General features: G+C 42.0%; 3 protein-coding genes across 7 annotated transcripts in view; 2 read left to right on the plus strand and 1 right to left on the minus strand.

Annotated features, from left to right (window-relative positions):
• Positions 1–1,041, plus strand: part of TPP2 (tripeptidyl peptidase 2) — a 44,049-nt gene extending 43,008 nt beyond the window's left edge. For all 4 annotated transcript variants that reach the window (XR_015949473.1, XR_015949474.1, XM_035114936.3 and 1 more), the window contains one exon: positions 90–1,041. Coding sequence is in view for 2 of the 4 variants with exons in the window: in XM_035114936.3 (XP_034970827.2) it covers positions 90–179 (90 nt within the window). In the remaining 2 variants the exon portion in view is untranslated. The remainder of the gene's footprint in view (positions 1–89) is intronic.
• METTL21C (methyltransferase 21C, AARS1 lysine) lies at positions 641–17,894 on the minus strand. Of its 2 annotated transcripts, none has more exons than XM_088667560.1 (5): positions 17,875–17,894; positions 5,484–5,617; positions 4,291–4,433; positions 2,881–2,998; positions 641–2,171 (listed from the first exon to the last, which is right to left on the minus strand). In XM_088667560.1, exons 1-5 carry the CDS (start codon positions 17,889–17,891, stop codon positions 1,777–1,779), a joined length of 807 nt encoding a protein of 268 aa, XP_088523686.1. In that variant the 5' UTR covers positions 17,892–17,894; the 3' UTR covers positions 641–1,776. The 2 variants fall into 2 exon arrangements, with proteins under 2 accessions (XP_088523686.1, XP_034970829.2); XM_035114938.3 differs by lacking the exon at positions 17,875–17,894 and adding an exon at positions 7,342–7,401.
• The window catches only part of TEX30 (testis expressed 30), a 31,881-nt gene continuing 23,423 nt past the window's right edge, over positions 10,771–19,228 (plus strand). The window contains exon 1 of the mRNA XM_088667561.1: positions 10,771–10,795. The gene's annotated coding sequence lies outside the window, so the exon portion shown is untranslated. The remainder of the gene's footprint in view (positions 10,796–19,228) is intronic.

Here is a 19,228-nt window from a genome sequence, read left to right on the forward strand (position 1 = left end):
AATTTTTAAAAACGTCAACATTTTTTAGTGGACTTTGTTTAATAGTGGAAGATGTAAAAGTGTACTTTAATTTTTTTCTTCTTCTTTAGCTAATGAAGTTACTTGGATGGACACACTGTGCATCTTTCACTGAAAACTGGCTTCCCGTGATGTATCCACCCGATTATTGTGTGTTTTGAAATGGCTGCCATTGTAAATCTGAGATATTCTTACGTTGTTTGGATATAAAGATACATTATATTACTGGAATGCATGTTTTCATTATTGAATGCTTATATCGTGTGTTATTAATCAGAAGACAAGGGGGTTGTGTGAGGGAGGGTTCGGCTCCTGACATCAAGGAGCTTGTTGAGACTTAGATATTTAATTTCTGGGTGTGACTTTTAGTTGCCCTAGAAATAAAAACATACGAACAAAATGTTTTGCATACATCGCATTGCTGGCAATGGGTGTTCCGAAATAGCCAGCTCCAAGGATTAGGAAATGAAGATGGGAAGGTTTCTTGCATGTGTATGTGGTTCTTAACTGTTTGTAATTTTAACCACAAGCCTGTACAAGCGGTTCTTTTTACAATGAGCAGGGTTTTAACATTGAACTTTTCAATTGTATGAAGGCCTTAAAAATAAAAAGAAGAAGCTCCTTCCGAGTAGCTAAAACCTTATTTATTAGATTTAACAGTAATGGAACTTAATTACCAGTATCACTTGCAAGAGTTTACATTTTGAATTTTTTTAAAATTAAAAACTTTCACACTCACTGCAAATGTATTTTGAATTGCTGGTGCAAAAGGTGCTCTTGAATATCTTCAACTCGGAGATGCTCTCAAATATCCATGTGTTGCAGAGTATCAGATAAACTGATACAAGTATAAACAGTCAGTTAACACTTAAATCAGGTATTGTAAAACTTATACATACAGATATGTTAATAATGTTTTGGGGGGAAATGTAAAACTGCTAAATAAATGTGCAAATTTCAAGATCAAAAATGTGCGCACTCTCATACTTTTAATTTTGTTAATAATAAAAACAATTAAACAAAGCTGAGATCTGTCCTAATTTTTCCAAGAGTACCTAAAGGGAGGCATTAGGAAATCATTGCTTTTTTTCAGAGCTGATGGAGAGAGGACACATAATCTAGTCTATATGACTTCATGGAGGCCAAGTAAAAAGTTACATTTCAGCATTGTAGCAAATATTGGTCACAGCGTATATTATATATGCCTCTTATTGGGACAACGATTTGGCACTGCTTATAGAACCAAAGGACTTTTAAAAGGACTCTATCAAGCTATAGCATAGTAGCCCCATGACCTGGAATTGGTTTATCCTTGTAGAAGCACAACTCTAAATTTTAATCTGAAATTTAATCTGAAATCTTATGGGGTAAAATGGTCCTCCTTTCTGTTTCTCGCAACAGGGTATGGGGTTAAGCTTCCAAGTCCAATTAAATCAGTTTTATGGAAAAGCCCAGAGCCTAACATTGTGGGTAGCTCCAAAAGGATGCAGTTTGGTGGAGGTCAAACATGTTCTGTTAATCATCTGGGGCAACAGCTGCATAAGGAGCAGGAGAGCATTTACTAAAATCCACTTATTTGACCCCTGTTGCATACGGTCCTGCTTTTTGGGATTACCCATTATTGGGAAGTAGAACCCCAAAGCTAACTTGAATGCGCCAGGCTGTTGTGAAGAAGAGCCTAATTAACATATTTTAAAAACTACTGCTTTGTAAACTTTTAGGCCGCATCTGTTCTAGATTCTGACACTCTTTCGGATCTTAATTTTCCCTTACTGTGCCTTTGAACAACTTGATATTTGACTCTGGAAAATCTGCTAGCTGCGTGATATTGAGAATGTTGCCAACTCTGTCCAAAAAATCGTAATCTGTGCTGAATCTGAATTTGTTTGCCCATAACAAGATTGTCCCAGGCTGACAAAAGTAGTCTATGGTGACTAACAGAGCTTCAAGAGCTGTGTGGTGGTATACAAGATCAGTAGCCACAATAAAATCATAGCGATGGGTTGATTTGGGGAAGTCTGCATGAAGATTCTCCCCCCAAACCAGCTTTCTTACTTCGGGCTTGTGAACTTCCAGGTTGCGTGTGTTTCTTGAAATATTGAACTCCATATTTTCAAGGACCTTGGGCAAGTCAGTAGCTGTCACAAAAGCACCTGAAAGGGAATAAAAATAATTAAGTCTTCCTTGATAACCTGAAGAGAGGCAAGACAGTTCTCTGTTTACATTTTTGCTGTTCAGTGATGTAATCATTACTGACTCACTAGGCTTTCTGTCCTCTGCAGGAACAAGCAGCCATTGCAGTCTCTGGATAAAACTGCAGGACAACCACTGGCTAGAACAAATAATAGAAATCCCAAGACTAGCACTGTAATCCATTTACTGCACTGGCACATTTTAAAGGAGAATTTACTACAGATCTGGCGAGCTGGAAGTTTTATGACTGAAGAACATTTTTGAAAGGTTCTATTTCAGACTAGCAAGGTTGTTTGGGCAACACCTACAGGTTAATAAGTGGAGCAATTCTCTTTTGGGAATTGGAAAACGCCTGTTTTGGACTGTCTCCTACTGCACTTGGTTATATTCATTGCCAGATAAATGAAGTTAAGGCACAAAACAAACAGATTTCAGAATGCTTTTTGTAATTACAGTTACAAATTAAGCTGTTAACCCATTTTAGGCTTCGTATGGCATCCTGTGTCTAGGAATAAGGTTGTGGGTAGACAGCATTGTCAAAATGCTATTCAAATGTTTGGGACTCGAGAGTACGGGGTAATGTGAGTAGGCAGGAACTGTGTGTAAAATGTGCAACAAGAAGCAACACACACAAACACACGCATAAATACCCTTCAGCAAATTACCAACCTAGTATGGTTGCCACAATGGACACCAGGCCTGTCCCAGCTCCCAGTTCAAGTAACTTCTTGTCTCGGAGACTGATTTCCTGTTGATTTGATTCCAAGTACTGACACAGAGCAAGAGCCTAAAATAAATAATTTGTCTTCAGAATTTGAGAGTTGCTAATGTTTAGAACCTAATCTAGCTGCAGTAGTGTGCGCGCGTGTGCATCCCATGATTTCAGCATGCGAAATCACCGACGATACCCTCTGTGTAGTAAGTGCAATGCAAGCTCAGTCCAAAAGCAAATGATGAAAGGGGGAAGGCTGGGTTGTGATGGATAAATCCCTTCAGGCTCCCCAGTACTTTTTCCTCCTTACTGCACTCAGTACTAGGCCTGGGCGATGTATTGATACATTGCCTGAAACCTACTTGAATTTAAAGTCACGAGAGCAGTTTTGGAATTTCCGATCACCCGCCCTGGTTTCAGTGATGCATGCCAGATCAGCCTCCTCATCCATAATCAGATCATGGATGAGGGGCGTCTGCAGGTGAGGCAGTGGAAGTGCTGGATCGGTGTCTTTCCTCGGTAATAGACTGGGTGAGAGCCAACAAACTGAAACTCAAGCCAGATAAGACGGAGGTACTCTTGGTGGTTCCCTAGACCAGATGGGTGGGAGGTGCCTGCTCTTGATGGGGTTGCACATTTACTCAACAGGGAGATGCAAATAGTGGGGGGAAGGAAGTGGCGCTCCCAGGAGCTCCATGGCAAGAGATCATCAGGGCAAGCCGTGGCTGGCAGTTCCAGGGAAGCTCTGCGTTGCCCTGCCATGCGGCGACCAGGCTAATGCACAACTGCCCAGAACAGCACTGCCCTCCCAGGCCCAACAGAAAGGCAGAAGCTGTGCACTGCCCTCTCCATGGCCCACAACAGACTTCTCCCCCGCCTCCTTTCTGACAAAGTAATATACCTCCATATCACAAAGTTTAACCGGCGGTATATTACGATTTTGGAAAGCAGATATCGCCCAGCCTTATTCAGTACTAATGTAGCATTGATTAACCATACAGCGGCATCACAGCTGCAGACGTGTAAAGAGCCATAGATTCAGTAAATCCATTTAATCTACCCTAGACTTTAGGGAGGTTCAGAACGCAGCCTTGTCTTGCTCAGTGGGTTAACTACATATCCAGTATCGGGTGCTCAATGAGCTCTCTGCTCTTTATGGGCACAGGGTTGACTTTTACCCCATAAATGTGCTGAGACCTTAGGCCATAAGCAATGCTCCCTGCAACTCCAGGGCTTGGCTGACATAGCCTTCTGATGACCCTTTTCAATTCCTAAGATCTTAAAACAAGGCATCAAGGAAAGCGAGACGCTTCATTATCTTACAGAAGCTTACTTGCGAGGTGTTATTTTCCCTGTGTGAAACTTACTCCAGGCCATACTACAGCTCCGAAGTTTTCAATGGACTCTTGAATGGTGATCTGGTGGCCAGCGTAGCAGTAATGTTCTTTGTCAAAATAGGGAGAGGCCTTAGGAACCCATTTCTGTAATATTTTGAACACGCGGGGCAGCCCTGTGGGGAGAGGGGTCAGCAATAGTCATCTGTGAACGTAAGAGGGTGCAGGAATTTAAACAAAATGGGCTGCGCTTTGTTGCGGGCACTTAGAAAGCCAATCTTGGTAAAAAGTCTCACAAAGAGCTGCAAATCATGGCGTGCCTATACAGTTCCCAGCAATACACCGGCACAAAAATACGTTTATGTAGACTTATCTCAAAGCTGGCATCTTACGGTAGCCACTTCTGCATTGCCAAATAGAATGGCATGCAGCCTTCCCAAAAGAGGGCATGGATTTGCATATGCTAATCTATATATATAGGTGCAAAATCAGAAAGATCTGCTGTAAATGCAACCTTCCATAGACATCTGTGATGTTCCGTTTACGTCGTCGTCGTACTATTGTATATCATGTTGGAAGCTGCCCAGAGTGGCTGCGGCAACCCAGTCAGGTGGGCAGGGTACAAAAAATTAACAACAACAAGTAATTTAAATACATCTCATCACAATTGGAAAGGTTCTGGCTGTAGACCCATCTGCCTATTCATTCTGCAACATAGGAGCTAACAGTTCACAAAGCCCTGCTCTTCCTTCTTGCCTTTTACTGCTATCTATTTTTAAACTTGGTGTGGACAGTCCTTCAAACAAAAGAACTCCTTTGTCATCCTGGCATCACTTGGCAAATTCAGCCCAAAATTTGAATTCCAAGGGTTCAAAGCAGGCTGCCCTCAAGCCCCCCTGATTTCCCTGAAAATCATTTAAATGATCTTAAATAAATTTGATTCAACTGTTCCGTAGTTTCTAACAACATAAAACACTTAACCGGCAACCCTACGCAGAATAACCACTGAATAAATGTGCGGAGGCTGGTGCCGTGAATTGCATTGTGCACGTACTCGTTGGAAACAAAGGACAAATGTTCCCAAAGACTCGTTTTGCAGCAGGACAAAAACGACAACAGGGTTGCTGCCTTATTTAATATTTGGGAGCTGATGAGAGCAATTGATTTAGAAAAGAAACTTGGGTAGGGTTGAGTGGGCGAAAGCTATACTGTCTTTAAAGGGAAACCTGGGTCAGATGCAAGGGAGCAGCCATTGTCGGAGCAGCCATTGTCTCCTTCCTCCAGGTGTTCCTCGTCCTCCTTTATTCCTTGGTCTTCTTTAGGGAAGATCTGGTGCCGTGTAGAAATCATAGCAGGAATGCTGCAAAAGCAACCACCAAACAAACAAACAAACCATGAGGTTTCTGATAGGGGGAGGATAGTTCCTGACTTTTTTTCATTTTACCCTTTGAGGAAAAGAAGAAGTTGAGTACCAGAAACATGGCACATGCTATTGTACATTAAAACCAGAAACCAGAGTTAAGAGCTTGCCATCTGTGAAAATCTTCAGACACTTAGTTGGCTTTTGTTTCTGATATTCGTATTTTGCTCCACCACCAAAGTGCTCAAAGAAGTTTGGGACGGCCTCCGACAGTGGAAGCCATATAGGCAACAGGTGCTGTAGAAAGTATTTCACCTGCTCCCTAATAATGGTCCTTCACTTCCCAAAACTAGCTCTGGAGTTTCTAGAGCACATAATTCAGGCAAATACCTGGAATGCCAGGTTTTTTTTGGGGGGGGGGTCACTTCTCACAGGCTGCCTACTCAAACAGCCACTTAACAGTTGAAACAAACTTAGCATGTAGTTCACCTTCATCTGTAAAGCTGACAGAACATGGCCTTTCTCTCTTCTCTTATTTATGACACCCAATCCCCTGAACCTTAGTTTTTTTATAGCGACCACTAGGTGTCCTCAAAAGCTTATGTGACAATAGAAACAGGATTACATTGGAATCCTAACAAGGTCTACAGAAAGTCAGTCCTATTGAGGCCAATGGAGTTTACTCCCAAGTAAGTGAGGCTAGATTACTGCCTTTATTTTTAAGGTGTCACAGAACTGTGTGTGTGTGTGTGTGTGTGTGTGTGTGTGTGTGAGAGAGAGAGAGAGAGAGAGAGAGAGAGAGAGAGAGAGAGAGAGAGAGAGAGAGAGTGTTTTGCTAGAAAAGACTGTAACAAGGCTACCCCCCCTGGAATAATCCTTCAAAGTTGTTTCCATGCAGTCTTATATTCCATAATTGTTTAATCCCTATCCAGACTCGAACAGGTTATTTTTTTTTAATTTTATGTGGGATATGTATTGCCATTTGCAAGTGCAGTTTGTGATCTGTGAGTGTTTGTGGCATTCTGCTCGAGAGAGAACCTCCTGAAGTCAAGTCACTATTTCAGTTAAGGTAGTAACTGAAAAGCACTTCGTAAAATAAAATCAAAAGCCTCCCTAAAGGATAAATGTCCCACTCGAGAAACCATGCTCTCAGGTTCCTGGGCTAGTAGCATGTCTGACAGAAAAGCACGAGTGATGGTGGGCAAAGTTCCCAAGGAAAGTATTCTGCAGAAGCCCTGTTGAAATGAATGGGAAATTTCAATGAGATTTACACAGACCGGCCACTGTTCCATGAACTGTGCCCATAACTCACAGGCTCATCACATAACCTAGTCCTGAGTTCACCTCCTACTTTTTACCTCTCACTTACTCCTTTGCATGCCTCATGTGTTCATGTGAGCTCTGTTTACTCAGGAAGCTGTGCTTAGCCCTGGGCCTGCCACAGAGTCCTCCATTCACCATAAATCTTCTGGTCCGTTCATTAGTCTTTCGGATTCTAAAATCTCCTTCTGAATTTAAGCTTGCCGCTATCAAGCGATATGTTACTGGTCTCCCGCTACATATCTTGCTTGATCTAACCACCACCTGTTGTGCCCCTTGTCGAAGATACATCGCACGTATTAAAAATAAACATAAAGTTCAAAATGCCCATCCCTTAAGTCTCAGCTCATTCACTTGCCCCTTCACTGACCATCCCCAAGAAAAGGCTAAGGTTACCATTTTACCTGGAAAGCTGTAATTAATCCGGACTCCGAGGATCCAATTCCTAAGCTGAGAGATTTTTCAACCAGCTCGGTGCCTTTTATAGCGAAGGTGTGCCAAGTGTGGGGTGGGTACTGGGGAAGGGGGCGGGCCCTAGACCATTTAGGGATGAAAACCTTTGAATGAAGAGAGTCCCTGTCGTGGTTTCCATTCTCTGCGTACAGGCTAGTGGAAGTAAACTGAGCCATCTTCATTGTGTTCTCTATGCTGAAGTAGTAAGTGGCGATTATGATATGAACTTAACTGATATTGCTATGTGCATGTTATGGGTATATTGAAATCAGTGGCACGTCTCCCAATAAACATTCCGGTGGAGAAACTACACCTTAATATTTATCGCGGAGCTGTGTATTCCAGCATGCTATCTGCCGCTGATAGATTCACCAGCTCCAATTCATAATTTTCAATGTCTGGAGAGAAAGCAGTTTCTCTCTTCCAAATAACACATGTGAACAAAAATATCCAAGGACAAGGATGCGGCTTTAAGTAGACTTGACATCCGTTCATTCCAATAACGCAAGATCAAATTAAACAGGGCTCTACATATCATAGATTTTTAGAGTCAGAAGGAACCCCAAATGTTATATTCTCCAAACCCCAGTAGCCTGTGCAGGGATTGGCATGCGATCATCCTCATGTTTCCACTCACCACTTTCCAGCTAGACTATGTTAGCTGCAGAATTATGTTTTTGATACAATTTGGAATTTTGTTGGGGACAAACCACATGCTTTTAACCTACTCCCTTTCTCCTCATGTCCTGGCACCAGTTGTTGTGCATTTCTTTTCCCAGTCAAGTCAGAAATTTCAGGACCCTCTTGGGAAGTAACATTGAATGTGTCTTGTTGACTGTATCTTTAAACTAAGCTAGCATGCCATGAATTTCTGGCAATCTCTATTCTGGGCCAAAGAGACCGATTCTTAACCAAATTATTTACCAAATTGGGAATTATTTTTTTTAAGTGTTATCTGGATTAAGATGATTCATTTTCTGGTTTAACCATTTGTTTCTTGTTGTAATCAGCCTTTTTGTTGTTGTTGTTGTTGTTGTTGTTGTTGTTGTTGTTGTTGAATTGCTTGTTCAGATTTTAATACTTTGGGTATTTGTTGCCCGTGCTTTAAAGAAAGAATGTAGCACCTATCAATGGGAGTATGTAACGTACTCATTATGTACTGTATTACGTTCACAGTGTGTCATTCTTCCGCAGAATTCAAAGCATGCTTCTGATTGTTCTGAACAGCCTCCTAGGCAAAGAGTAGACCTAGACCTCAGGCACAGCTCCAGCATTAAGGGCCTTCAATCACGTTATCCGCTGATGCCACTGGAACAAGAAATATTTGTACGCAGAGTGTGTGCCCTGTTTTCTAGTACAGAGAGTAGCATTCCTAACGGGCTGTGTGTACCGTGTTTCTCATATTATAAGACATGTCTTATATTTATTTTTTCCTCAAAAAAACCCACTATGGCTTATTTTCAAGGGATGTCTTATTTTTTTCCTCCTCCTCCTGCCGCGGCCGGCATTGCTGCTGCACCTATCACTATGGCTTATTTTCGGGGTATGGCTTATATTCCTTGAATGCTTAAAAATCCTGCTATGGCTTATTTTATGGGTATGTCTTAAAATATGAGAAACAGGGTAATTCATTTACCACATCTTTTGAACGCACAGATCTTCAGGGTAACTCCACGGGTCTGTCTGCCAAAGGTGATGGATATAGTCAAATTCTCCCAGAGGCAGCTGCCCACCACCACGGAGTGCAGAGGCACACAGAGGAGATGGCACTACAGCCCAAAGCAACCGTCCTGGGCACCCTCACAGACGTGGACTAGCAGACAAAGGCAAAAGCAAAACTGCTTTGGAACTTATGGGGAGATGGCCAGACAGCCCAGGCTCATTGGAGATTGGCTGGTGGGCTGAGATCATCAATGGTACCCTCTGGAGGCTTCGCCCTCGGCAAAATTCATCGCTAAATGCCTTAAGTTTTGGCACTTTCCCCCAGCAACTGATCTAGCCAAGTGAGCAAGTGGCCTACTGCTCCACCAACATTTTTGTTCCTTCTATGGCAGCCCAAATGAAATCTATCTGCATTTTGGACAGTGATGGAGAACTGCACTAAAAAATTTGACATGAACAAATTGTTGATGTGAAGACATATAAACGTTTTACAATGAATACTCGTGGCCATGTGACCACCCCGCGAACAATCAGAGCAAACACTCAGCAAATGCTAGATAAGGGTGTTGCCATTTTCAGGTGGGATTCAACTTCAGCCATGCAGCAGCAAACTCTGGTGGTGTAATTGTGGTTAACCGAGAGGCCCTGTGCAACAAACCCGCTAAAAGACTGGGCTTTTCGTGGAATAACATTTCTTGGCGCAATGTCATACAAACTCCCCACAAACAGATTGGCATGGATGCTCGTTAAATAGTCCACATTGTCTGATCTCCCTGCAAACAAATTGGGATGAATGCTCAATAAACAGGGTGTCTGGAATTGCCTGCAATTTAACATCTGAGAAGGTTTTGCGTGAAAAAGTAAGAACATCATCTGCTTAACAGGCAACACTTTAACTGTTGCTGCTGCTTCAGCTAAGTGACTCCTTCCTCGGCCCAGCAAGCAGCGACTACTGAACCCCACTTCCCTGCTGCAGTGATTGCTCCTGAATTGATATCATAGCCATAGATTGGGTTGGGTTGTTTTTGCTATCTCATTGGCCAGGTATGAAAAGTCTGCCTACCATCTGAGTCTTGACGTGTCAATCTTCCTTCTCTCTTAATCTCTGCCTTCTGGTGCTAGTTTCATGATTTTTCATGGTAGGCAGATTCTAAATAATATCACCTGTACATTTAAGAAGTAATTTCTGTAATAAATTTAAGCATTGGTTGGGGAGGGGGCAAGCAGGAAGATTTAGCAGGGCAGGTCTCCAAGCTCCTCTCTGGCTACAGCCTGCCCAACCTGTCTGTCATGTCCAAACCTGTTGAGTAGAGATTGCTCTTGAATTCATCCAAAAAGTGCAATTCTGCAGTGGCTTCCTCCTGCTGCTCTGAAGAATAGATTGTGTATGACTATATCTTTGTACCTGTACCTAGCAGATCCCTTTTAGATTCCATGCAATCAATGTGTATCTAACTAAACAACCTTTAGATGATTTCTGAAGGCAGCCCTTTATAGGGAAGCTTTTTAATGTTTAATGTGTTTATATATGTTGGAAGCCACCCGGAGTGGCTGAGGCAACCCAGTCAGATGGGTGGGGTATTTATTATTATTATTATTATTATTATTTATTTATTTATTTATTTATTAAGATGTCTCTATTTTCCATCATAGAAATGTCGGAGGATATGAAATTCTGATAAGTGCAAATTCTGAAGGATGGCTGGGTTTGCTCTGCATGTTGTTTTGGAAAGTACAAATTAGGTAAGTTTGTTTTTAAATGCAAATAAAATTCTCGCCATTCACACCTGTATCTAATCACTTAAACCTCAAGCTACAGCGAACCCCACCCACCAAGCCTTCCTAGGGAAAGTAGTGGATACGATCCCATATTTTCCTCTGAGAGTGTCTAAACCTAAGCAATATGCTTCATTTAATTTTATTGCTCCCTATGAAAACATTTGCTTTCTGTGAAACGTATTTTTCCAGAGGTGATGAAAGAGAGGGCCCAGCAGAGATGCTCTGGGGATTTAGCTCAGAATTTTGGCAAACCTCACGTTGTCAAGCTATTTGTTCATGATGGGAGTAACACAGCATGAGGATAATATGCTAGGAATGAAACAGGCAACGGTTACATGTTCTGGAAAACACGAGTAATCTTAATGGAGATTGAGGCTGCAACCCAATACTCACCTGGGGACTCGGTGGGACTTAGGAATATAAGGAGAGGCAGCAGGGGGGGTTGATGTTCCTAATATTAAAGAAGAATGCTAGATGTGGTTTCATTGTTGATTATTCTGAAGGTGGCCACTTTAACTGCAATGTTGCATGATCTCTGGAAAGTGAGAAAAATTGGGAACCAAAGATGACTCATCTTCCCAGCTGAGGGGAAGCTGGGTGTGCATGTCAAGACATAGCAGAATTGCAGAAAGGGACCAGGAAAGAGCTGGGACTTAGCTCTGGAAGCCACCAGTTGGAGCTGCTTCTCTGATGTTGTGTGAATTACAACTATCCCTGGTGGAAGGGTTCCTTTAAATCGCTACCTTCATCAGTTCATAATCGCTAAGCTGTTTGGCATCTACTCTTAAGGGTGCTGATTTCTACAAGGCCAGACTCTACAAGGCAACGAAACAATAAAATGAATGAGTAGCACTTCTCTCAGCTGATCTAATACAACATCTACCGGGAAAGCGGTTTGCAAACTTGGTTGGGAGGAGCTCTTTCCCTTGGGGTTCCCAAGAAGCTGGTTAGGGATTTATCAGCGAGGTTAGTCATTGCAGGCAAGCTTCCCTGAAAGGCAGCTTCCCTGCCACTGCTGAGAATTGCCTTGCAAGGCCAGCCCTATCATTAAGCAAAGTGAGGAAGCCGTATCAGCCATAGATGATGGGAGATGTTGAGAGAGCAGCAAGATCAGCCCTCTGGTGTATCCTGCACCTCTTAAACAAATCTGCTGGTCGCAGGAGTGGTAGAGGACACTGCCCCATTGTCGCTGGAAGTAAGATTCAACTTCAAAATATTTGGGCGGGCTGTACAATAGGTAGCCGCAGGAGAATCATGGAATTGTAGAGTTGGGAGGGACCATCAAGATCCTCTAGTCCACCCCCACCCCCTGCAATGCATGAATATGCAGCTCTCCCATACGGGGATCAAACCTGCAACCTTGTTGTTACTGGCACTACACTCTAACCAACTGAGCCGTCCACTTGGAATGTTTAGTATGTTCTAGAGAAAACTGTCGATTTCCATAGGATGGCAATGAAGCACAAGACTTTCAGTTCTCTGTGTGCCACGGAAGAGAAGCCCAAAATTCTCTGCCACACGCAAGGCTTTGATAACAGACCATATAACATGGAGAAGAGTTCCCCAAATGTGGAAAGTTTGGAAAGTACTGTCAAATAAAATGAGAAAGTACTGCGGTATGAATTCAAAGTGGATGGAGAATGGGTTAAATGTTATATTCCCTAAATTATAATGATGTGGGTTGACGAGATCCTTTAGGTTGTGTTAAGAAGCTCACATGTGAACAGGCATTGTGAGAAAATATAGCTAATTTGAAGGAATGGCATTTAAAACAACGGGTGGGGTTACTTATGAATGTGTTTCAGCGGGAGGCAATTTCTGTAGATGGAAATTGCACTGCATATATTTATCCAACTCCTATAACATTACACACAGTAGTTTTTAGATCTTTAGTCACCCAGATACCACAATGTCAAATTTATGCTGGGGATAAATCAATAAACAAGTCACACTACCAGAGCATTGCTCAAACTCCTATGACCAAAGCCTACATTTTTCCTGAACCAATGCCAGGGTTATGAACTGAGAGGTGTGAATAGCCATCTCTTGCCCCTCAAGTGCAATTCCTTATTTAGGCATGTGGCTAGGAATCCAAGTGGATGGCACAATCCCACATAATTCGCTGTTTGCAGACATCTTTCCAACAGGAAAATATAAAGCCAGGGCAGACTTTGGGTTAATGGCGTTGATACCCCTTTGGGAAATGTGCTCTTCAAAACACAGGTCCTTGTATGCCAAATAAGCTGCTTGAGTCTAACTGTAATGCAAGGATTTATGTGAGTTCAGCTGCTGAACAGACAGCAGGTGATGTGTGTTGGTGTGTTTAAAAAGGTGCACAATCTTAGGAGTTCCTATTGAGGCAAGTGCTAATTGAAAGCATGGAGATATCACCGTTGGACAGCTCTTTAACTCTGTGATATATTGGGTGCTTTGACTCATTCTTGTCTTCACTGGTTCACAGAGATGGATGAGGGCTTTTCAGAAAACTTCCCGTGCATCTTGTTACATGCTATGATGCTAAATTAGGTTATTACCAGAAGCCAACATCTGGGGGAAATGCAAATTAAACTTTGCAGAGCTGCCTGGGGAAGAGGAGGATCCATGTTTTCTGACTAGCACTTCTCAATCCTCCATCTTTGTTTCTTCCAAGATAACTACGGTATGCATTAGCAAATAAATAGATTTGATTCTAAAATCGATCCTTCCTATTTTTGACTTTTGGAAACATTTACACGTCACAGCAACTTTATTCCGAATGTGTGGGAAATTGGGACAACCGATGTTTAGATAAAAATGGTTCTGCAAAATGTTTGGGGTTGCCAGCCTTTGTTCTGGAAGGGCTCCTACACCTTTAATTGATGAATGGCATACCATAATTCACTAGCTTGCACTTTTCCTGGCACATTGGGGGGGGGGAGAGCCCTGTGGTGCCTGCAGCATGCTTTTGAGGCATGGAGGGGGAGGAGGGTTCCCCACATCGAGAAAAGCAGTGCCTGCTGAATGGTTCCTTGTTTTACAAGTATGCCAGGCTTGAGAGCCCTGAAAGGAAAAAAGTTGGCAGTCTTACTCTTGATTTGGATGCTGAGAAGAAACGTTTTTTACAACGTCACCAGTTTTGTTGAAAATGCACAGAAAAAGCATCTGAAACGTTTATATCTGGCAGACCTTGAGAGCTGTTGTTTAAATTGTCTATTAATAGCACTGAAAAGGGATGCGGGTGGCGCTGTGCGTTAAACTACAGAGCCTAGGGCTTGCCGATCAGAAGGTTGGCAGTTCAAATCCCCGCGACAGGGTGAGCTCCCGTTGCTCGGTCTGTGCTCCTGCCAACCTAGCAGTTTGAAAGCACATCAAGTACAAGTAGATTAGATTAGATTGATTTATTACGGTTCTTGACCAGCACACATAAATATGCAATACATAAAACAATAAAAGAAAAACAGTAATAATCTAAAAATAGGCAATAAATATAGGTTTTAACAATTGTTTAAAAGAAAACTGATTAAAAGGAGTGTTACTACTTAGGGAGGTAGACTACAGCAATTAATAACACTGGGTCCTCTTTAGCTAGTCCTGAAGATGTTCTGAAGACATTTGGACACTGCTAATTAGATTAGACCGAATTTTTATGACTCTAGCACAGAATTTGGCTATCTTCGCTGACACATTAGAGTTAGCGTCGGAAAGAAGCCACTCTATATAGAAATTATCTGAGCGTCCAGGTAGCTCTGCCAGTATAGTGTGGATAAGCTCGCCTCGCACCTCCTCGTAGAAGCAGCATCGCAAAAGTATATGGCCGATAGATTCCACTTCTCCTGATCCGCACAGGCAGCATCTCTCACATAAAGGGATCCATTTGTACTTCCCCTGGAGAACTGTTGAAGGCATTATGCGGTTACGGGCCAAAGTGAATGCTCTTCTATGAGAGGGTATTTCCAGGTGGAATAAATATCTGGCTGGGCGGGCCAAGCATCTCCTTTCCTCCTCAATTAGAAAGTGAGGTACTTTACTCAAATTCTTCTGTCTTTCTATATCTATAATCCTCTGTTTAATAAGGGTCTTTGCTGTATTAAGATCACGTGACATAAGGCTGGATGGATTGAGGCCTATACTCAGCATCTTATTCAGTGCAAGTAGATAAATAGGTACCGCTCCGGTGGGAAGGTAAATGGCATTTCCGTGTGCTGCTCTGGTTCGCCAGAAGCGGCTTTGTCATGCTGGCCACATAACTTGGAAGCTGTACGCCAGCTCCCTCGACCAATAAAGCGAGATGAGCGCCGCAACCTCAGAGTCGGTCACCACTGGACCTAATGGTCAGGGGTCCCTTTACCTTTAATAGCACTGAAGCGGCAGGTAGAAAGAATGGCTGGCTTTCGCAGAGCACTCTCCTCCTCTCCGATTCTCATGCGATGTCACTGGCCCCACTGGTGAAATATTACCAGCAGAGCTAACAATGAAAACCAACATGCATTTCAGTTATGTTGTTCCTTTGATCTCATTATTTCCAATCTGGCAAAGAAGAGTAATATGGTATTTAAGGCTTATGGAAAGTGAGCTGGTTATCCTAACAGCTGTTTAGGCAGATAAAGTGGGGGGGGGAGCAGGAGTAATTTCATTACAGCATTAGCAGGGAAATGCATAAAGAGAAAGTGAAGAGCCCACCAAGTATCTTTCAAGGTGAAAACGATTTCAGAATTTTTTGTAATACATGCAGTGCAGGTGTACAAATTTAGCTGCTTGTGCACAGTGAACAACTGGAGGAATGCTCCTAGGCAAGGTTTTGGTTTTTTAAGCTTCATGTGTGCATGTTTAACCTACCTGAACCACATGCCAGGTCTCTCTCCAACCCTCTACTTATCTGCCAAGAGATTGGTGGGCAAATCAGCAATATAGATCATTACTTCTCCAGACAGTTAAATGAAAGGTCTGGTGTAATAAAAATATAATGTACGGGTACAGGAGTCTACAAAAACAACAGAAAGGTTTAATGTGGTATGCAAGGAAGATTGAAATGCATTGCTTTCAGTGGTTCAAGACATATTAATAGAGATCTCTTAGGGCAGTTTTAGCAAAAGCAAGACAGAATTATTTCAAAAATGCACTTGTTTATTCTGTATAAAGTAAGTTAAGTCTATCAAACAGCAAGTTCCAAGTGTCTGGGTGCGTATGGAGGGAATGAGACACCTTTCCACATGGAGTGGGATTGCAGTGTAGCAAGTACATATTGTGACGACGTAATGGAAGAAGGTAAAAAACAATGATTCAAAACTATTATCAATATTGGATGGAGAAAATAAAGATTGCAGGGCAAAGATAATGCCTTTTTTATTGGCAGCTGCTCATCTGGTGGTGGCAGAGAAGCAGGTACCAATAGCACTGTGGAAAGAGCAGATCTGAGACACTGCTTAACTAGAAAGAATAACCATGCAGATACAGAAGGCTAAAGGAGATACAGAACTTGAGAATACTTGGCATGCTCTTACAGTCTTTGTGAACAGAGGAAACATCAGTTGAAGACCAGCAATGAATGACTTTCAGACTTCCTCTTTACTGAGTATTCATCTTGATTTCTTTAGGGCGGGGGGCGGAATTAGATGGTGCTGAGGAATTATGGAGCACTCGTTCCGATTTGTTGGACTTTTCCAGTTCATTTAGCTAACACATTCAAAACAAATTCAAAAAATCCTGAGAATTGTAGTTTAGCCCAGACAGACATATAATCCCCAGCACCCACAACAAATTACAGTTCCCAGGATTCCTTGGGGGAAGTCATGTGCTTCAGATGTATAGTATATATACACAGCCTGCCACTCTTCTTACCGTGATATGGGAGGGAAGTGGGTTTGCCATGCAAGAACACAACTCCCAGTTCAAATAGTGACACTCCGGAAGTGCCATGGGTAACTATGGAACAACCTTAGAGGACGAGATTATTTTGCCACCTATTTATTTCAGGTGGCAAAAAAGACAAATGGATATTGAACTTTGGGGAATGCTCTTATGCCGTTAAAATCCCTTCTGTAAATAAATCAATGAAGTAGCAGAAAAGAACTAGTTCAGTATTGTCTAAACCGGAAGGCAATGGTTTCCCAGGGTTTCCAGTATTTCCCTGCCCTACCTGAAGTGGCTTCAGATTATAAATGCATTTTAGGCAGTGATATCCCGAAAAATATAAGAGAAATCTTTTTATATGCAACAGCCGCTGCTTGGTTATTAATTGCATCAAACTGGAAAGGGCGAAAAGTACCAACAGTAAAGGAATGGCAGGATAAATTATTAGACTACAGTATGCAGAATTGGCTCAATTGACAGATAGATTAAGGGGAAATACAAAACAATCATTCACGCAAAAATAGGATATGTTCAAGATATCCTATATAACAATGACATAACATCTATGGTAGCGTTTGAATGACCCTTGTGTAAATTAAATACCACTAATCAAGGAAAAATGGTACAATATAAGAAAGTACTAGAAACTATAGTAAGAGTAAGGTCAGAAGTATCATTCAATGTCGAAAATGTAACTTACATCGGGAAATGATGGGAAGTCTGTTTTCATATAATTTAGTTTATTGGAATTTAGTTTATTGGATTTTTTTTTACTTTGATTTATTTTTGCTTAGTTAGAAATTATAAGAAAAGAGCATGTACAAATACAGGTTTAAATCAATATTTAATGGTATAATTATTTAAGGCTGTACACGTACCTAAGATTGTGTATGGATGTAAATAATAATAATAATAATAATAATAATAATAATAATAATAATAATAATAATTTTAAAAAGGGGGGAAATGAAGATGCTTCAGATTAAAACTGGGATCTTGCCACTGAGCTAGAGCCCGCCAGTACTTCCCACATCACACTGCAGAAAGCTTAATTTAAACCATATGGTAAACATATGTGAACAGCTGCAGCATTTCTTCCTGTTTCTGTCCAACTTTCATTCCAGAGGGTTTCTAAACCTATTTCTAAACCAGAAAGGGTATGTACCGGTATGTATCATATCATCGTATTATATCCACTGTAATAAAAATCTGACCTTAGAGAAGGCTTCATATTCTAGGCCAAAACCTCTCCAGTCTCTTATCGGCAACTTGTTGGCTCAACTGCAACAAATTTAAAGACCAGTCCCAAATTGCAATTCCCCCCCCCCTGCACTTAGAATGCTACATGAGTAATATCGAGCCACAAGTTTCCCAGGGCTGTGATCGTTTCCAGAGTATGAACCAGAAACATGAGACGGGTCGTTCTTGGAATGCAGCGTAAAATTTATGATGCTAATAAGGTGTTAGGTTGCCTCGCTCTCGTGTTTGTCAGCTCCCTAACTCCGGTGGAACCGTACTCTATCGTTTCGGCACATCGGCGCATGGCACCTCTGAGCTGCATTTTGCCAGGGAACCGCTTTTTAAAAATACGATCCTGCTTTGTGGCATGTTGCATATGCAGCAAAATTCTGCAAGGCCAGAGTGCAAAGTCCTTCTCAAGGCAGCCGTAAAGATCTCTCAGGTTAGATCCTCATGTTCCCAGAAAGCAGGAGGGTTAGCGTATGAAAGTCCTGTGGGTGCCATTGCAACCGCTATGGCAACGTATCAGGTTTGTCTCATAGTATATAACAAGGCTGCTGAAGTTTACCTTCCCCCAGAGTTACAAATCATAGAACAGAGCCAACAGTTACGTTCTTGCACATACAGTGGTACCTCTGGTTAAGAACTTAATTCGTTCTGGAGGTCCGTTCTTAACCTGAAACTGTTCTTAACCTGAAGCACCACTTTAGCTAATGGGGCCTCCTCCTGCCGCCGCGCCGCTGGAGCACGATTTCTGTTCTCATCCTGAAGCAAAGTTCTTAACCCAAGGTATTATTTCTGGGTTAGCGGAGTCTGTAGCCTGAAGCATTTGTAACCTGAGGTACCACTGTTTAGTTGTATTTATCAAAGAAAGGAAATTGATCAAGGATACAAATGATAGACTGAACTGAAGTGTTAAGCTCTTGTTTGTGCTAAAGAAACACTTTATTTTTCTCTTCCTTAGTATTCCATTTCTATGGCAGTGGCCGCAGAAATCTGGAGTGTTATTTTCCTGTTCTGCACCCCCAACATCATAAGGCTGACTACTTCTCCTCCCCTCTCGCCAGTCATCAATCACTGCATTGACCATCTACTTAAAACCAGGGAAGATTAGCAAGGTGGATCCCATTTACAGTGCAATATGTAAACCTTGCCCTGGTTCCAATGGAGCTATGCTCTCAAGGATAGCAACCCAATGCAAGGCGTTAAAGCAGTCAGCATCCAGAATGGCTCAAACATAGATGGTATATTACACCAGTAAAAATGGCAAAAATGTATAAAACTTGGTCAAACACATATGTGGTGGGAATGTAGAGAAGTCAAAGAATT

Source organism: Zootoca vivipara, chromosome 4 (genome assembly GCF_965207765.1).
Source record: "Zootoca vivipara chromosome 4, rZooViv2.hap1.1, whole genome shotgun sequence".
NCBI lineage: Eukaryota > Metazoa > Chordata > Lepidosauria > Squamata > Lacertidae > Zootoca > Zootoca vivipara.